The sequence below is a fragment of the Geotrypetes seraphini genome, chromosome 7, assembly GCF_902459505.1.
Source record: "Geotrypetes seraphini chromosome 7, aGeoSer1.1, whole genome shotgun sequence".
Classification (NCBI taxonomy): domain Eukaryota; kingdom Metazoa; phylum Chordata; class Amphibia; order Gymnophiona; family Dermophiidae; genus Geotrypetes; species Geotrypetes seraphini.
The window spans coordinates 149,128,254-149,148,579 of record NC_047090.1 but is presented as its reverse complement, the minus strand read 5'-3'; the positions used below and the strand labels follow the sequence as shown (position 1 = coordinate 149,148,579).

The window sequence follows — 20,326 nt, the reverse complement described above, 5'->3', positions numbered from 1 at the left end:
TAAAAAACATTGATGATTGGTCACAAATATTGAATTTACATAAAAATATTGTTAGAACAGATTTAAACAGTTCCTTTTTGGTAGAATATTGTAAAGTGCAGAGGATTCCCAGGGGGCTTAGAGTCAACATTTACCCACAAATTTTTAAGGAGGATAAACAATTTATAGAACAATGGAATATGATTCTAAACAAGTGTTCATTGGACATTATGTTACTCATTATTGAAAAGAGTAGGAACGTTGTAGCTAATTTGATGAAGCAAAAAGATGAAGAATTAGAAAACCTGAAAAGTAATACCACCACAATTGACTTTGAAACACAGATGAAAACGTTAAATGAGAATATTGATAAATTTAAGGAACAACTTAAGAGGAATAAACTAAGAAAATTCCAAAGAGACGAAAAGGACTACAAAGAAAATAGAGTATACTGGTGGACCAATATGAATGATAATGATAAGACAGCCTCAACCAGTACTGTCAGACAATCTCCCAGTCCCCATAGTTCCAGTACAGCCAGTAGATCCTCTTCCAATAACAGCAGCAATGGGTCTGGTAATTTTTTATCCAGAAGAAATTATTCAAAGAGAAGAGGAAGAGGGGGCATCAGATGGAATCAAAGAGGCCGGCCAGTCACAAGGTCCCAAAAACAGTAGCATTGAATAATAATATTTTCAATTTATCTGATAGAGTTTTATCTTCATCTGAGGAGCAAGTTCTTAATTGTGGCCTTACATTTGTACCCTCAAAAAAGTTTGATTCTTTCCAATTTAAGATCGATTTGGAAAGATTTATACGCAAATTAAATTTAAAGCTCTATTTTTATGGCAATAATCAAATTTCTAGTAGATCCATTATGAGACCACACTCTAATTGGTCCCCACCAGGTCCAATTGATAACACACTGACTGTATTTAAAGAAAAAATTTTGAAAGAAATACATGCAATACAGTTTGATGAACAACATTGCTTTAATAATTTAACCTCTGCACAGAGAAATGCTTTAAAAAATCTGGCTGAAGACCATAATATTATCATAAGGAAAGCCGATAAAGGCGGTGCAGTAGTTGTATTAAATAAAAGTGATTATATGGATGAAGCATTTAGACAATTGAATGATAAAAACACCTAAAAAATGATTAAACTTGATCCAACTAAGCGTTTACAAAGTAAAATCAAGAAACTGATTAAAGAGGGATCCGAATCAGGTTTTTTGACATCAAAGGACGCTAGGTTTTTGTTTACAGCTAATCCTACTACACCAGTTCTTTATTTTTTGCCTAAAGTTCACAAAAGTTTGGAACATCCTCCTGGACGTCCTATCATATCCTCCCGTAATTCTCTGCTCGAGCCACTCAGCAAATTTGTTGATTTCTTTCTCAAAGATTTGGCAAGTGCAAGTGATACATTTATAAAAGACACTGCCCATTTTTTGAATATCATTTCATCTATTCCATCTGATGAATTTCCATTTTTGATGGTAACTTTGGACGTTAATTCCCTATATACTGTTATACCCCAAGATTCAGCAGTTCAGATTGTCAAAGATGCTCTTTTTTCTTCTCCCAGGCCTTTTTTGATCCCCCCAGAATTTTTGGTACAATTAACGAGACTTGCTTTAAAAGAGAATTTTTTTGTATTTGATAAAGAGATGTATTTGCAGCTTTCTGGAGTAGCTATGGGGGCAGCATTTGCGCCGTCTATTGCTAATTTGTATATGATCGATTTCGAACACACATGGATTAAAAATTCCCCATTTGAAGATAAGATCTATTCATGGCACAGATATATTGATGATGTTTTTCTATTGTGGAAGGGCAATTTTAAAGAGTTAACATCATTCCACACATGGTTAAACAATTGCGATAGTAATATATCTTTTTCTATTGAATCATCTACAGAACATATACATTTTTTAGATGTTGATATACGTCAAATTAACAACTCATTTGTGACAAAGGTCTATATCAAACCAACAGATAAAAATACTTTTTTAAAGTTTGACAGCTGCCATCCCAGGAAGTTAAAAGAAAGCTTACCTTTTTCCCAAATGCTCAGAATTCGGAAAAATTGTACACAGCTTGAGGAATACAACAAACAATCAAAGACTCTACAAGAAAAATTTTCCTCACGCAGATATCCACCTCAAGTATTAAAGCAGGCTAGACGACGTGCCAAGTACATTAACAGAGATCTTTTATTGCAGACAGGGAAGAAGAATATCTTGGAAGATGATGCTGAGACTTGTGTTTTAAGATTTTTTTCTAACAGCAATAAGGTAGCGCAGATCATAAAGAATAACTGGGATATTATGAAGTTACATCCAATTTTTGAAAACAAAAATCTTAGGATTGCTTTTTCTAGAAATCTCAATCTTAAAGAAATTCTGTGTTCATCTACTAAGAAAACTGATACAACAACTCACAATATTAAAGGTCATTTTAAGTGCCTTTCATGTAACACCTGTGACATTACGTTACAAACAAAAATCTTTACTAATCCCCAGGATAGAAAATCATATGTATTAAAACATTTCACTAATTGCAGATCTACCTTCATTGTTTATGTGATCATTTGTCCGTGCGATCTATTGTATGTAGGCATGACCACAAGAGATTTAAAAACAAGGATCTCGGAGCATAAGTCCAATCTCAAGCGAAATAAATGCTCTGAAGTTATCGTTGAACATTGTACTGTTTTAAATCATAAGTTTGATGACCTCCGATGTCTAGCTGTTGACTATGAGCCCCCAATACAAAGAGGGGGCGATAGGATAAAAAGACTCAAGCAAAGGGAACTAAGATGGATACACAACCTTAACAGCATACATCCCTTTGGTCTAAACACAACTGTTGATTGGTCAGTGTTTCTTTAATTCAAATTTGTTGCTCAACATTATCATTCATTTGAATGAACGATTTGAAGAACTTTCTGTCCAATCAGATGATTCTATTAGGTTCTTCTATCACGCATGCGCTGGCGTCTTTAAAGTATAAAGCGCCATTTTTTATTCAGAAAGACCGTGTAAGAACGTTCTGAATTATCTACATTGAAGTAAGTTGCTGTGCTTATTGTTTAGATAAACTAACATCTTACGGCAGAGATTATAATGTATTCTTTGTATCTCATTTTTTCTATAGTGTATCCACCAAAACCCTGATGAGTAGAGAGTTTCAACATGTAGAGAGTTTTTTACATTTCACATGTTAGTCTTTTTAGTCAATCCATTACAAAATATTGGTGAAGGTTTTTATGATCTATGAAAGAAACCCACGCCACCTTTCCACTTTGGATGATTTTATTATGATCCTAGGAGTGGCAACTCTGAGATCTTTTCCTTCACCTAATTAAGAATTTTGGCTATTGTTTTGACTAAATTTCACTTTACACATTGCTCTCTTAGATTAACTTCTTTGCGGATCTTTATGAGTATCAGTTAATCGTTTCTCTTTTTGATTTTTTGATTAATCAACCTATTCTGATTGGCCCACGCGCCTTAGGCCCCACCAGTAGGCGGAGCTTTAGGATGGATGGGCCAATCCGGCCTCATTCCTTCGTTGGCTGCCTGCCGGACAGGCGGGTTTGGCTCCCGTCTGTCCGGCCAACTACCAAAGGTACGGGGAAGGGGGGTGGGGGGGTCGTGGGGGTCGCCAGGGGGATCGCGGGTCGGCTGGGGGGCGGTCGGAGGTTCTTGGGGGGGGCGGTCGTTGGGGGGGAGGGGGGTTTGCATCGAGGGCAGGAGGGCCTGGGATCCCTCCTGCCCGTAATGTAGTGCGGGGTGGGGTTAGGGGGTCGCCGTGGCCAGGAGGGTTTGGGCTCCCTTCTGGCCCAACTACCAAAGGTACGGGGAAGGGGGGTGGGGGGGCCGGGGGGGTCGCCAGAGGGGTCGCGGGTCGCCTGGGGGGGCGGTCGGAGGTTCTTGGGGGGGGGGCGGTCATTGGAGGGAGGGGGGTTTGCGTCGAGGGCAGGAGGGCCTGGGATCCCTCCTGCCCGTAATGTAGTGCGGGGTGGGGTTAGGGGGTCGCCGTGGCCAGGAGGGTTTGGGCTCCCTTCTGGCCCGATATTGTCGGGAAGTCGGCGGTCCTTCGGGGTGGGGGTGCGAGTGGTCCTGCCGGGGGGGGGGGTATGTATCGGACGTCGGGGAGTCGGCCGGGCAAGAGGGCTTGGGCTCCCTCTTGCTCCGATCGTGGATGCGGGTGCGGGTGGGAGCGCGTGCGAGCGGTCGTTCGGGGTGGGGGTGCGAGCGGTCTGGCCAGGAGGGTTTGGGCTCCCTTCTGGCCCGATATTGTCGGGAAGTCGGCGGTCCTTCGGGGTGGGGGTGCGAGTGGTCCTGTCGGGGGGGGGGGGTATGTATCGGACGTCGGGGAGTCGGCCGGGCAAGAGGGCTTGGGCTCCCTCTTGCTCCGATCGTGGATGCGGGTGCGGGTGGGAGCGCGTGCGAGCGGTCGTTCGGGGTGGGGGTGCGAGCGGTCCTGCTGGGGGGGGTGAATCGGGCGTCGGGCGGGGTGGGAACTATGTTTTAAAACTTTTGTATAACGCGCGAGGGGTATGCGCGGTAGGTAAAAACGCGTATAACGCGCGCGTTATATGCGTGAAAATACGGTAGTTAAAATGGAATTTGTTGCCAGAGAATGTGGTGAAAATGGTTAGCTTAGCAAGGTTTTAAAAAGATTTGGATAATTTCCTAAAAGAGAAGTCTATAAGCCATTATTAAGATGGCTTGGGAAAATCCACTGCATATTCCTAGGATAAGAAAATAAGAATTGCAATACTGGCTCAGACCGAAGGTCCATCAAGCCCAGTATGCTGTTACCAACAGTGGCCAACCCAGGCCCCAAGTACCTAGCTAGATCCCAAGTAGTAAAACAGATTTTATGTTGCTTATCCTAGGAATAAGCAGTGCATTTCCCCAAGCTATCTCAATAATGGCCTAAGGACTTCTCTTTTAGGAAATTATCCAAGGCTTTTTTAAACCCTGTTTAAGTTAACCAATTTTACCACATTCTCCGGCAACGAATTCCAGAGTTTATTTACACGTTGTGTGAAGAAATATTTTCTCTGGTTTGTTACACATTCCTCATCCTATCTAAGTTTTAGAAAACTAGTAAAAACAAACTTGTGCAACAAATTTGTAACCTAAGATCTCTTAAAGCCCTTTCTCTTTATACTCTAACCGATTTGTAACCAAGAACTCTCAAGCCTTTTCAGTACTCTGCTTACATGTATTTGACGACTTTACAGTGTGCCAATTTTTGCTGATCGTGCGCTGATTGTTCCAGCTCCTCTTATCTCTGTATCCTGCTTACATGCATTCAATGACTTTTCATTGTGGCTATCATTGCTGATTGTCCAGCTCTTCTTATTGTAAACCGCCTCAAACTATTATGGCTTTGGCGGTATATAAGAATAAAATTATTATTATAAATCTACTACTTAGTTGCTTCATCGCATGCCCCCTAGTTCTAGTATTTTTGGAAAGAGTGAACAAGTAACATAGTAAATGATGGTAGATAAAGACCCGAATGGTCCATCCAGTCTGCCCAACCATACACTCTATATAAATTAATGATTTAATTTAAATTGATTCTGGAATTTGGCTGCTAGCATAGAGCTGCTTGGAGATTAAAATTAAAAAAACTACAAAAATCTGTCTAAGGAAAAACGCAAAAATTTCTACACCCAAAAAATTGATAACATATCAATTAATAGTAGCAGCCTTTTTAAACTGGTTAGCGATTTATATAATATAGAGACATTTACTGATAACCCTTGAAGAATCTACTTTAACTGCAAACAGTTTGGCTGACTTTTTAAATTCCTAAATACAAAAATTAAGATTTTCGTTAACTGTACCTGCCAAGCCTCATTGGTGTTATCCTATTCTGCAGGATTTTGACAAGCCAAGAGTTGATCTGAGCTGGAATAAGTTTACAACCATTGACTGGCAAACATTTAGTAAATACTACAATAAGTATGTTAAATCCTACTTCAGATTGGATACTTGTCCTCCAAATGTCATGAAAACCGCACCGGTCAATTTTAAGTTCAGGCTGTTGACTTGAGTAAACTTTTTATTATCCTTAGGAAAGTTCCCAGTGGAACAAGGTCATATTATGATTACACCAATCAAAAAAAATGCAAAAAAACCATCTAATATTGCATCTAATTTTAGACCTATCGCAAGTATTCCTCTGGTTATTAAAATAGCAAAAGGGGTGGTAAATGCTGAACTCACTACATATTTGGAAAAATATAACATTTTACATGACAACCAATCTGCTTTCGGTCAGGTCACAGTACCGAAACAATTATAGCTTCGTTGTTTAAATACCTGCACTTACTTTTTAGCCAAGGATCAAGTGCTATGATCTTGCAACTTGACCTGAGTAATGCATTCGATTTAGTTGATCATACCATTCTTCTGGACTGCTTGGCATCCATTGGTATCTCAAGTTATGTCCTCAACTGGTTCCGTGGGTTTCTGGGAAATAGATCCTATAAGGTGTTTAAGGATGATACTTTCTCCTATGGTTGGGACAACTCTTGTGGGGTTCCACAGGGCTCCCCTTTGTCCCCCCACCCTATTTAACATCTATCTTGTTTCTTTCGGAAATCTCTTGCAGAGTTTAAAGCTCAAATTTTTTATCTATGCGGATGACATTACTATAGTCATTCCGCTAACTTGTTTTACATCAGTTTTTAAATTCTCTATCAATTATTTTAAATCAGGTTGAACTTTGTATGTCTGCTTTTAGATTAAAGTTAAACTCAGAAAAAACTAAATTTTTCTTAGCAGCTCTTAACGATAAAATCAAGGAAACTACGATACATGTAATGGGATGGATTATTATATTGAACAATCCTTAAAAATACTAGGAGTTAGATAAACATCTTACACTGGAGAAACATTCTGACTTAGTGTTTAAGAAAAGTATCTCAGGGCTTTGGAAACTCAACACCATAAAAAAGTACTTCGACGATGCCTCTTTTCGTTTGTTAGTACAATCTTCCGTTCTGAGTATTCTTGATTATTGCAACATCATATCTGGGCGCCTTTAAGAAAATTATCTGGAAATTGAGGATGGTTCAGAATTCGGCCGTCGTCTCATTTTTAGCTTGCAGAAATGGGAACATGTTACCCCTTTTTATCAAAAGTTGCACTGGTTGCCATTGGAATCCAGAGTTCTGTTTAAGTTCTCATGCATCTGCTACAAAACAGTATTTGGTATGTCACAGGGTTATCTTAATCCTTACTTCACTTTGAGTTATAACAACAAGAACTCTCAAAGAATACATCTGTTGGCTTTTTCCTCATTAAAATGATGTCATTATAAAAGGTTCTTTGAAAGAAAGGTTCTTTTCTTTCCAGGCGGCTAAACTAAATTCATGGCTCTCCCAAATTGTGCTTGATGCCTTTTCTTATCTTGATTTTAGAAAGCAGATTAAAATTCAATTATTTAACAGGTTGAGTTCTTAATATATTTTATTATTATTATTATCTTTATTCTTTTAAGATTGTTGTACCCTCCTTTTATGGCATGTATGTATTTTTCATATATTATATGGAAGGCAATTTGAATAAGGTTCAATCTGAACATAAAGCAGTGGATCGCCTGATCAAAGAATTGGAGGAGGCTAACAACAGAAGTCGGAGGAATAATATTAAGATTACTAGGGCTCCAAGAAGGGGTAGAGGGATCAGATGCTGTATCTTTTCTTGAGAATTTATTGCCTAAGATGCCCTCTCTCAACCTGAAGTATCCTCTGGAAATAGAAAGAGCACATCAAATTCCATACAGAGCCTCCAACAGTCAAAATGGTCCCAGGCCCATGATATTCAGGGTACTGTGTTTTAAACAACTTTGGATATTTTGTCTACTGCTAAGCAAATGAGGTTGGTAAAATGGCAGGAAACAAAAATCCATCTCCTATCAGATTTTGCTAAAGTCATGACTGGCTTAAGAAAAAAGTTCCTGCTTCTCAGACCTCAGCTGAGATAAATGAGAGTAAGATATGGGCTGCTATATCCAGTGGTAATGAAAATAGCCTTTAATAATAAAACCAGTCATTATGAAGACCCGACTAAACTACAGGACTTTATTAATCAGCATTTAGACCCGATGACATAGAGGATGATATGAAAGGTAGATTCTGCTATCTTTATTTCAATTTTGGATTTTATTTTAACTTTTTTTTTTTTTTTTTTTGCTGTTGTGCAGTCTGGACATGAAGGAGTTCTTTATTAGTTGTACATAAATTATACTTTAGCATGGTTTCCTCTTTGGATTTGCATCACCTGATTGCTTTGGGAATTGTGGTGGATATACTGGGATGCACTGGTACAGTTGCAGAGAGAGCTATGACCCTCCACAAGATCATTGAACTAGCTCTGGAGCTGAAAGCCTCAATTGGAGACCTCTTTGCTTTCTCTGCTGTAATGAAAGCCCTTAAGTATCCGCAGATTGCAAGACTTGAGTAGACTTGGACAACTTTGCGCCATCATCACACAGCGAGCGCCATTACATTTCAGAAGCAGCTAAAACCTTTCATGAAAACCCTGAATGAATGCAAAGAAAATGTGTCTGTGCCCCTGGGTGGCATCTCGGCACCTCGTATTCTTCCTCTGATTAGCGTGATGGAAGGGACAGAGCTGTGGGATCACACCAAGGAGGGCTGTGAACTGCTGCTGTGCATCCTGGAGTCAACACGTTCCATCTCAGGGAACGTGAGAGTATACCAGAGGAATGCAGAGGACAAACTCGCAGGCTTTGAACCCAGCCCACAGCTGCTCAAGGCCTTTAGCACAGAGTTTGATCTCCGGTTGTTCTGAGGTAGTAAAAGAGCTGAAGCACTGCAGAGCGAACGATATAAAAAAATTTTGATTAAGTTTTGACTGTTCTTTCCCAGAAACTGGAGCCAGAGAAGAGACTGGGGCGGTGAGTTCCTCTGGTGTGGCGCTGGAACTGGGGGTGGAGGGAGTTAAAGGCTATGGCCCCTGCTGAAGGACACAGATGCAGGATCACTTGGGGAGAAAAGAGGCAGCAAAGACTTTGAGGGGCTGCCCTAGAGACATACAGCAGAGATTTTAGGTGATGGTTGGCTTGCCCATGGCTAAAGAATACTGGATGACTTTTTGTATTTATTAAGAAGCAGACACCACCTGGAGGCCCCCAAGTCACTCAAGTATCATCATCTTCCTTGTGCACAAACTGCTGGAACTGTTGGCTATTTGCACACAAAAAAAGCTGGAAAAAAGGGCATGGGATGTGTCCTTCTAAATTAGATTCTTTTGTTAAGACTTTGGAATAAGAAAGGGCTCACCACAAAAGAGAATCTGATTAAAATGTTTAGAAGCAGAGGATCCAGTCCAATGCAAAGTCCCGCTCGAAGTCGCACTTGCCTCTGTTCTCTAACTGTCCAGGCATCAAATTATGATTTTGAAGTAATGAAAACCCTCAAAGAACAGGAGGATCTGCAGTCTATATTGGAAAAGTATGAGCATCACATGTCAGAAATTCAGGCTTTTTATTAGTTAAAAAAAAAAAAAGTTTGAATATGGTTTTATAATTAATTAACTGACCATAATAGTAAATTATATGTTTTTTAAATGGTCTTGATAATCCATTGGGGGATTCTTGTTCTCTATGAATTTATTTACATTTTGGGTATTTATAGTGATATGCATATAGTGGGATTTGGGTTTAATTTATTATAAGGAACTATATGAATTAACTTCAACTCTAGAATCTTTGTTTATTTTATTTGTTCTATGTATTTTGAATTTTCATTTTATTAAATTTGGGGTGTACTTATGAGTTTATGGTTAAGGTGAAGTGAGCCTTTATAACGGTGTCATTTATTCCTTATAGTTTTCATTTGATGGAACCTAATAATAAACACCCATAAAGAATTTATTGTTATGATTTATGACTATTCATGTTGTTATTGGTTAATTTCTGTGAACATGGCTGATATTAGTTAATAGAATCTCATGAATTTTTATATACTTAGTAAAGTTCATATTGAATTAATTATATTTTTAGAATTTTTTTCTATCTTCATACAAATGTTCATGTCCTAGAAGGTATGATTTGTCTTGTTCTTTAAAAGAAACTAATGATAAAAGGTAATACATTTTGTTTATTAATTACTTAAGATGAATTAACATTGTATGGTATTTATAAGCTATTGTGTTTTTATACATGATCTTATTAATATTTTGCAGAACATGGAGGGTTAATTTGGGATAAATTAAGGTGCTTGAGAGGGAGGATGATGATCTCCTAGTCTAACTCCTTTTACGAAGGCGCGTTAGGCCCTTAATGTGCGGAATAATGCGCGCTAGCCACTACGCCTCTTTTTGAGCTGGTGTAGATTTTCAGCTAGCGCCCGCTAATCCACTGTGTGCACTAAAACGCTTAGCACACCTTCGTAAAAGGAGCCCTAAATGTTTGCAAACAGGTTTTCGTGTGATTTACAGGGTTGAGCTGGGGGTGGGAAGGGGGGATTTATTGTGTGCAGATGTGTGCGGAAATTTTAATTTTAAATTTGGTCAATAGGAAATTATTGTTTTATTCTTCAAGATTTTGTAATCAAATAAAATGGCTTTAAAGTTGTATGAGCAACCGAAGTAAAGAAACAATGGTCCAACTGTCTGCAGTGAAAAACAATCCAGAGCAAACAAAACAAAAAACTGCAGACTTTGTACACGATGCAGGCAGACTTTATTTCGAATAAAACATTAGATTAAAAACCTTTTACCAGGCAAGGGACCCAACACGGTCCGTGTTTCGTATAATCTTCATCAGGGGTCCAATAAGTGACGTGCTGAGGAAATCTGAAACGCTGGTGACACGCTGAAAGTGCTGCCGAGGTAAAAAGTTGTATTCCTTAAATGTCAATGGAGTTATCCATTCCATAAAAAGGAAAAATATTCTTAATTTTTTGAAGAAACAACAAGCGGACATTTATTTCTTATAAGAGACTCATCTGTCAGCTGCCGAGGCGGCTAAATTTGAAGGGGGTGAATAAAACATTGTTTTTTTGCACCAGCAACAGGAAAGAAGGCAGATGTAGCAATCCTAGTTAATCAGAAGATTTCTGCTACATTTGATAACTTTCGGACTGATCCCATGGGTAGATGGCTTCAGGAAAAGATACCCTGACGCTTCTTAATATTTACTCACCTAATTCTAATCAGGCAAAAAATTCGATCATATCTCTCCATTACTTAAAAAAGCACATTGGCTCCCAGTTGCACACCGAATCTTATATAAAATATGCCTGCTTACTTTTAAATCATTATTATTTAAAGCCCCTGCTTTTATATTTAGAGTTTTAATTCCTCATCTTACTTCAAGACAGTTAAGATCCCAAGATCAACACTTATTGGCCATTCCCTCACTGAAAGTCATCAATATGAGGCGTCACACCATTTTTTCAATAACAGCACCCCAATCTTGGAATGACCTCCCACTATTCATTAGAGAGGAAAAGCACTTAGATAAATTTAAATCCAAACTTAAGAGTTTCCTTTTTATAAACGCTTTTAATGAATAAATCATAAAGACTTGTTTCCTTTTTTCTTTTTACTTTGTACATTATTATAAATTTTACCTATCGCCCTTCCTATTGTTCTTTCCTTAAACGTTATTTAAATTAATATGGATTGTAACCCATTAATAATTTTACCCTTTGCTTTGATATTATATGTATAAGTTAAACTATATATAGAAATGTTTGTATTTAGTATTTTAATTTGATTTGAATATTGTCTGTCTGTTCTGTTCCCTATATTTGATTATTTATGTAAACTGTACATCGCCTAGAAATTGTGATAGGCGATTAATCAAATTATATAATAAACTTGGAAACTTGGAAACTTTAAAAAAAACTCCAACAAACAATTTTGTTACTGGCTACAACTAATTTAATCGTAGCTGGAAACTTCAATGCTGTCATGGATCCAATAATGGATAAACAATCGAATAGGCAATTAAAATCATTAGGTCTAGATAATTTTGCACTTATATGTGGATTAAAGGATATATGGCAGAGTTTACATTTTAATGCTTGGGAATTTTCGTTTTGTTCCCAACTTCACAAATCTTTTTCAAGAATTGATTATTTTTTTGTTTCAGATCATTTAATACAACAGGTCACAAAAGCTAGCATAGATCCGATCATTCTGTCGGATCATGCTGGTATTTGGATAGAATATCAATTTGCTGAAGAAGATTTCAATAGACCTGTTTGGAGATTCAATAATACACTGCTTGCAGACTCAAACTTTCTTGAGGAAATTCAGATAAAAATTAATGAGTATTTTCAACTCAACACCTCAGAGGAAATCTCTTTGGAAACTCTATGGGATGCGTTTAAGGCAACTATGCGAGGGCAGATCATTTCATATTTGGCGCATGTTAGGAAATTACTGAGATTAGAATTTTCTAAGTTAGAACACATTATTAATGCCTTATAATCACAATTGGTTTCAAAATGAGATCATGATACCTTGAATGCCCTGATGAAGGCTAAATATAAATATAATGAGATTTGCTCACAATTGGCTAGGAAAGATTTGTTTTGCCAGAGGGCAATGTATTATGGAAACTCAAATAAAGCAGAAAGAATATTGGTTAATTATCTTAAAGCTAAGAAAAAAAGAGTAAAGATTGCGGCTATTACTGATGGAAAAGGAAAAATTTTTACCCACATTTTGGATGTTTTAAAGCAATTTCTAGATTATTATAAAGCTTTAAATTCTTCTGAGCTATGTTCAAATAAAGAAAATAAAGGAAGAGAATTTTTTAATTCAATTAATGGGCCCAAAATTCCAGAGCATATAAAGGAAAAACTTGAGGCGCCTTATATCATTTATAGAACTCCAGTCAGCATTGAAGTCTCTCAGAGCTGGATCCGCTCCGGGTAGTGATGGATTCACAGTGGAGTTTTTCAAATCTTTTCAAACCATACTGTTACCTCATCTTTTTAAATTATATCAATCACAACTGACGAAAGGTCAGATATCAGGTACTATGGCAGAAGCTTTAACAATAGTTTTGCCTAAGCCAAACAAAGATCCTATGTTGGTGTCAAACTACAGGCCTATTTCTTTAATCAATGTAGATGTAAAAATTCTAGCTAAACTATTGGCTCTAAGGTTAGCTAAGGCTCTTCCTTACATGATTCGAATGCACAAACGGATTTCGTTGCTCAAAGACATTCTTCAAATAATACCAGTTTGGCATTTCATATGCTAAATTTAGCAAAAGCAATGGATGATCCGGCCTTCTCTGTCTCTTTGGATGCAGAAAAGGCCTTTGATCGGACTTTTATGTATCAAGCAATGGATTGGTTTGGAATAGGATCCGGATACATTCAAATGATTTAAACTTTGTATAGTTTTCCTTCTGCCAGATTATATATTAATAATACATTCTCAGAACATTTTCTCTGAAGAAGGGATTTAGACAAGGATGTCCCTTATCTCCTTTGCTTTTTTGTATTGTTTTGGAACCCTTGTTGTTGGCAATTCGGCAGGCAAATGAGATACAGGGAATTCCATATGCGGGTCGTGATTATAAAGTTTTGGTTTATGCAGATGATATTTTGCTTCATTTGAAGAATTCTGAATCAACCATTCCTCGTTTACTGGAATTGATTGATTGTTTTGGAAAATTTTCATGTTAAGATAAATTGGAGTAAATCTGAGGTTCTTCCATGGAATGTACATTGTGTAAAAGTTTTATTTGATCCATTCCCCTTCCTTTGGAAGTAAGAGGGAATAAAATATTTGGGTATAATGACTCAAAAAACATTGGAAGATGCAATGACAGTAAATGAAAAATCCTTATTGTTGAAAGTTAAAGAAATGTGTGAGCATTGGAATCCATTACATCTTTCTTGGTGGGGGAGAGTCAAAATCATCAAAATGATGATTTTGCCTGTGCTTTGTTACCAAATGAGTATGCTACCAGTTTATTTCCAAAGGTCCTTTTATAAAAAATTAAATGGGATTCTTACAAAATTTCTTTGGCTGGGTAAAACTGCTAGAATAGCCTTAGTATCTTTGCAAAAATCACAATCGGCAGGAGGGGTAAATTTTTCAAAATTTTTATAGGTATCATCAAGCCTTTATATTGCGTCAGGGTATGTATTGGATCCTTCCTGAACTCATGGAGAATCTGCCAGACTGGTTGATACTGGAAAGTCATCTTTTGGCCCCATTACGTCTTAACCATATTTTGAGTATCAAGTTTCCTCCAATATACAAGGACAATATTATTCTTCAATCTACCTGGAAGACATTAAAATTTATTGATGCCTTAACTTCGGTTTCAGTACAACAATCCACGTGTCAATCCCTATGGTTAAACTCCAAGATAAAAATCGGCGAGTCTAAAATCCTCTGGAAACATTGGTTGCAGCAGGCATATGTACTTTAGATGATGTAATTCAGAATGGGAAAATGGGAAATTTATTTCAATTGCAACAATCATTTGGCATCTCAAAATCTCAAGGTTATAAACAGTTGCAGTTGAAACAGGCCATTCAGAAGGAGTTCCCTGACTGGCGTAACTTAAAAAAATCAATATTTCTTGCCAGACCTATATTTTCAGACAGATTTGCAAGGGCATCAGGCTGGCAAGTGGTACAAATCACATCTGAATATTTGACTAAAAAACCTAAAACAAGCTTAAAAGATATTTGGATACTCAATGGCCACGGATTTGGACTTGGAGAATTAGATGTACAGCGTCAGCATCTATGAGACAAACTTGTTTTTTTCTGTTATATAGAATTTTTTGGACCCCAGTTTGTTTACAAAAGTTGGATAGTTCAAAGTCTAATAGATGCTGGCACTGTCATCTTGAAGTAAGGACACTGGATCATTTGTTGTTTTATTATCCCTTGATGCTCAATTTTTAGAATCAATATGGGGAAAATTAATATGGTACTTGAGGTATCGATACCATTATCATACGATGTGGTCCTATTTGGGACATTGTTGACTGCTAAGAATCCAATAAACATATACAAAAGCAGACTTCTTCTGATCATGACAGGGGTGGGCATATAAATAATAACCAGAAACTGGGATAGGCTAAACTATTATTTTTGGTGGGAAGCACTCTTGTTTGTATTACAGATGCAAAAGAAAGTATGCAGAGCAAATGGGAAATAATATAAATTAAAAAAAAAATATGGGGTCCATTAGAGACATTTGTTAACTTAAAGACTGACTAATTTTTTTAAAAATTATTATTTATTGATTTTCATTTAAGTACATAATTGTATTTAACAGGAAATATACAGAATTTACTACATCCAGATAACTATTGGATTTGGAAATTATAATTCAAGCCAAAACTGGCATAAGAAACAATTATACCTTAATACATAGTCCTCAATTTAAGGAGGAAAGAGACAAGAAAGAAGTTCTTCCAGGAAAGAAAACAACTTATCAATATTATTAAAGGAAATTAGAGCGGATTAACTTCGGCTTTAACTACAGATTTGAGTTACTCTATCATTCACTAGGGTGCAAGAGAAATCCCTTTCCCTTCTAAAAAGAAACGCAACTGATCAGGATTATAAAATATATACTTATTATTCTGGAACAATACAAAACACTTACGTGGAAAACTTAACTGAAAAGAGGCACCCAAGGAAATCACTTTATCACAATAACATAAAAATTCTTTTCTTCTTAATTGAGTCCATTTAGAAACATCAGGATATACGAATATTCTTTCTCCTAAATAAGTAACTTGCTTTAAATTATAATAAAGCCTCAGAATCAAGTCTTTATCCTGATGGAAAACCAAGGAAACTATTAATGTAGCCCATCCTGATAACTCAATATCTGATGATTCCAAGATCGCTGATATATCTTGATCTGTAGTTACATTAATTTCTTTTAAAGTTCTCTTCAAAAAATAAATCTTCTATAAGGGAGGAAGGCTCGCTTCCGATATTTTCAATGTAGAAATTAGAAAATCATTAAGAATCTCCCTAGGTGTTCTAAATTTAGGCATAGGAAAATTCAAAAACTTAAGATTTAAACTCCTATTTTGATTTTCCAGATTTTCTATTTTACGCAGAAGAAAAATTTTATCCACTGCTTGTTGTTTAGTTGAAGATTTTATCTCCACCTTAGTCTTCTGAATCTCCCCATCTTCTTTTTATGATCCTGTATATCAGTCTCAAGTTGTTTAACTTTAGTTGAAACATTAGCCATAAGGGAAATGAAGCCAGTACATACCAATTGCAGGTTTTCTATGGCTCCCCAAAGTGAGTCCAGAGTAACCACTGGCAGGTTGACGAGGGGCTTGAGCTCAAGTAGCTGAGAAAGTTCTTGCTCGGGTATCCTCTCCACTTCCTGGATCTCTTCTCCCCCAAACTCACCACCGCTCGTCTACAGTGCTTCTCCTCCACTCAATGTTCCCCCGGGGTTACCGGCAATGGTATCGCCTCCACACTCGGTTGCTCCCGAGGTCCCTCCTCACGAAGGTCAATTGCCTCTGCTACTTCCGGGGGTGGAGGAGGGTCAGGTCCCAACGGGATCAGCGATATCTCGCTGTCCATGCTGAGTCGCTCCTGGGGCTCAGCTGAGGATACGCCTGACGCCGAGGCTAATGAGACTGCATAAGAATATAATGGCAGTCTCGCGGTGTTGAAGACGCTGACAGAGAAAGAGGGATATTTCTCTGCCTTCCCCTTCTCTTAGGCATCTCAGGTATGTAGTAATATCTTTTTAAAGGAAAAATACATTACTGAAGGGGAGCTTGAAGACATGCATCTGCTCAAATTGCCATCTTGTCGTCCCCCCCCAAAGACTGACTAATTGATGAACCTTTAATTCCTTAATGATCTTTATACACATCCAGGGATGGGGGGGAGTAAAATATTTTATTTATTATCTGTTTGAAGATAAATGCTGTTTATATGTTATTCTTCTGATTGTATACTTTGCGCTTTGTATAAGTTTTGAAAATGAATAAAGATTTACAAAAAAAAAAAAAAAAAAGAATTAATTTCAATTGTACTTTTTTTTAGATATTTCTGGGCCAGAAACTTAGAGCTCAGCCTGGTACTGTACTTAGGTTCCATCTACAGGAGTCTCTGTCAAAGCTCATTTCAGCTCATGTAAACCATCCCAACTGTCAAAGTCCTCCCCAGCCCATCCTCAAATGAATGACCATATACGGTACACAGACTGTGCAAGTCTGCCCAGTACTGGCCTTAGTTCTTCAATATATATCATTATTTTCTGATTAGAGATAGCCTGTTTGTCCTCTGTTCATCCCATGATTTTTTGAACTCTGTCACCATTTTCCTTTCCACCACCTCCCTTGGGAGTACATTCCAGGCATCAACCACCCTTTCCATAAAGAAGAATTTCCTAACATTACTCTTGAGTCTACCACCCCTCAACCTCAAATTATGTCCTCTGTACTTCCCCCTCCGTATTCGCAGTTTTATTACTCACGACTTCAATTATTCGTGGTTTTTATCTTGCTGGCTCCTCCCCAAATGACATCATCCCAAAGTGCCGATAAAAAGTTTGGCGCTTTTTCCCCAGCACTTGCTTCAGCGTGCAGAAAGACATTCGCTTTTGCCTAGCACTTGCTTCATTGTGCAGAGAGAAATTTGCTTTTGCGCAGCACTTGCTTCAGTGTGCAGAAAGAAATTCACTTTTGCCTAGCACTTGCTTCAGTGTGCAGAGAGAAATTTGCTTTTGCCCAGCACTTTCTTCATATAAAAAGTATTCACGATTTTTCCGTATTCATGGATCAACTCTGCCCCTAACCCCCACGAATACAGAGGGAGAAGTGTAGTTTTTACCATTTTCCTTTCTCTGGAAAAAATTTTGTTCTACATTAATACCGTTCAAGTATTTGAAAATCTGAATCGTATCTCCCCTCTCCTTCTTTTCCTCTAGAGTATACATATTCAGGGCTTCCAGTGATTCATATCTACTTTATCAACGTTAGTGCAGTGGATAAATGTATATCATACAACAAAACAAAAATGCTCCACTTTATTAGCTAAGAGTAATGTCTTTAAATGGAAGAAAAAGCCTCAGGTTTGTTTAGGCAGAGCATACGTGCTCAAGCCTCCTCCACCCACATCATTGGCTGCAAAAAACTTCCGTGACTTTACACTTGCCGCTAGGCTCAATTTCAGCTTGGAACAAAAATCGCTTATTTAGCACTGCTGCTGGAAGTGTTTAAATAAAAACATGGCGTCACTATAAAGCCAACGTTTCACGGATCACTACCGCTTCTTCAGGGCTTCCTGACACCCTTCTTCACACTATTGTGCCATTTGCTTACACGATTTCTTCTACTTTCAGCAGCAGTGCTAAATAAGCGATTTTTGTCCAAAGCTGAAATTGAGCCTAGCGGCAAGTGTAAAGTCTTCACGGAAGTTTTTTGCAGCCAATGATGTGGGTGGAGGAGGCTTGAGCACATATGCTCTGCCTGAACAAACCTGAGGCTTTTTCTTCCGTTTAAAGACTCTTAGCTAATAGAGTGGAGCATTTTTGTTTTGTTGTATCATATCTATTTTAACCACGCTGCTTTAGCCTTTCCTCATAGGGAAGTTGTCCCACCCCTTTTATCATTTTTGTTTCCCTTCATTGTACCTTTTCTAATTCTGCTATCTTTTTTTTTTTATAGATACGGCTGCTAAAACCTCTCAGTTCTAAGTGGCTAATAAAAACAAAAATTTGATGAGTAAAAACAGAAAATTATACTCCGTTACCTAACACACATTTTTTGAATAGCCAAGTTTTGATATTTTTCCTGAAATCTAAACAACTGTGTGAACTTTGAAGCATATCCACAATATCTTTCCAAAATTTGGCAGATTGAAGTGCCCCAAAAAGTTCCAATAATTTAAATTTTTTTTACTTTTTAGAGAAGGAAAACAAATCAGATTGAGATTATGTAACCTATGATTTTTAATTGAATTGGCAAAAGCAAGATATAAAGTGGCACAGAACTATGCAAGATTTTAAATAAAATTTGGGCAAGTTTGAAGTACCTGTATGTAAACCATTTTGAGTGTGGTTGTAAAACTACAAAAGGCAGTATACAAGTCCCAATCCCTTTTCCCTTAATTAGTGCCTATATTGGCTCTATCTGATTAGTGCTGATATTGACTACTATTTCAGATTCAGAAATCTTTTAAAAAGCATTTCTGTACCAAGACAGGGAACCAACCTGGAAGTAACTGAAATGGTAATTGTAAAAATCCATTTCTAAACTGTCCAATGTAACTCCTGGGACATAACAATGAGCCAAAGATGACCTACTTAAGTTGTAACTATGACCTAGCTGTATTAATAATTGTCCTGATCTGCCCATACTAGCAAACTGTCCATTGTAACTTCCTGGGTAACTGACCCAACCTCTTGTAAAATTATCCAACCTAGAACTGAATAATTAAAGGCGGAATAGAAAACCTGATTAACATAACATAACATAATATATGTGGAAGCTGACAAGTTGGTGCTGGGGTTTTGTTTTGTTTTTAATGCACATGATTATTTGCAAAATGGGTACTCCACTATACGTGCCAGCAAATGCACATGCATGTTCGTCAGAGCCTTTAATAAAAAATGAGAACTGTGAATGTCTCAACTTGGACGCTTCAATTCCTACCTAAGTGTTCTGTGCCTTTATCAATTTTATGTTTATTTTTTAGGTTTGTATATGAAACTGAGCACTTCAATGGAGTAGCAGAATTATTGGAAATATTAGGAAGGTAAGTGAAAGTTTGTGCAAGTGAAAACAAGTTTGTCACAACTGCAGTTCTAGCTAGCATCTATATACTGCCTATTCACAACAAGAGAAATATTTCTGAATCCCCTCTGTGAAAATACTTCATATAGTGTGTGCTCGTAAACAAACCCACTCCCACTTTGTGACTAAGTTGTGGAATCCACTCCCTTCTTGCATCAGATCACTAGACAATTTGGTGTTTTTTCCAAAAAGCTGTTAAAACACATTTAACTAGAAATAATAATTGGATTTAAAATTTTGTTATGCATTTGTCAAGATAAATGTGGATGTATTCATGTAATCTGTTCTGGGCTACCCTAGGAAGATGGACTAGAAAACAAAATAAATCTAAACCTGCTTGTCTTTCTGATCACATTTGTGGCCTGAATCTTACGGCTTCTTTGTTCCATGTACTAATGTACAGTATTTAGTTTTGCCTTTTAAAGGAAGATTCTCAAAACTTTAACATGGGCGCTAAACCGATTCCAGCTGGTTTAGCATTCATGTATTTTAGCGGCTTATTATCAAAATGG

General features: G+C 37.4%; 1 protein-coding gene across 2 annotated transcripts in view; it reads left to right on the top strand.

Moving 5' to 3' along the window:
- The window catches only part of PPP2R5E (protein phosphatase 2 regulatory subunit B'epsilon), a 274,354-nt gene that overhangs the window by 181,497 nt on the left and 72,531 nt on the right, over nt 1-20,326 (top strand). For both annotated transcript variants that reach the window (XM_033953140.1, XM_033953139.1), the window contains exon 7: nt 19,717-19,776. In XM_033953140.1, the coding sequence (XP_033809031.1) occupies nt 19,717-19,776 (60 nt within the window). The remainder of the gene's footprint in view (nt 1-19,716; nt 19,777-20,326) is intronic.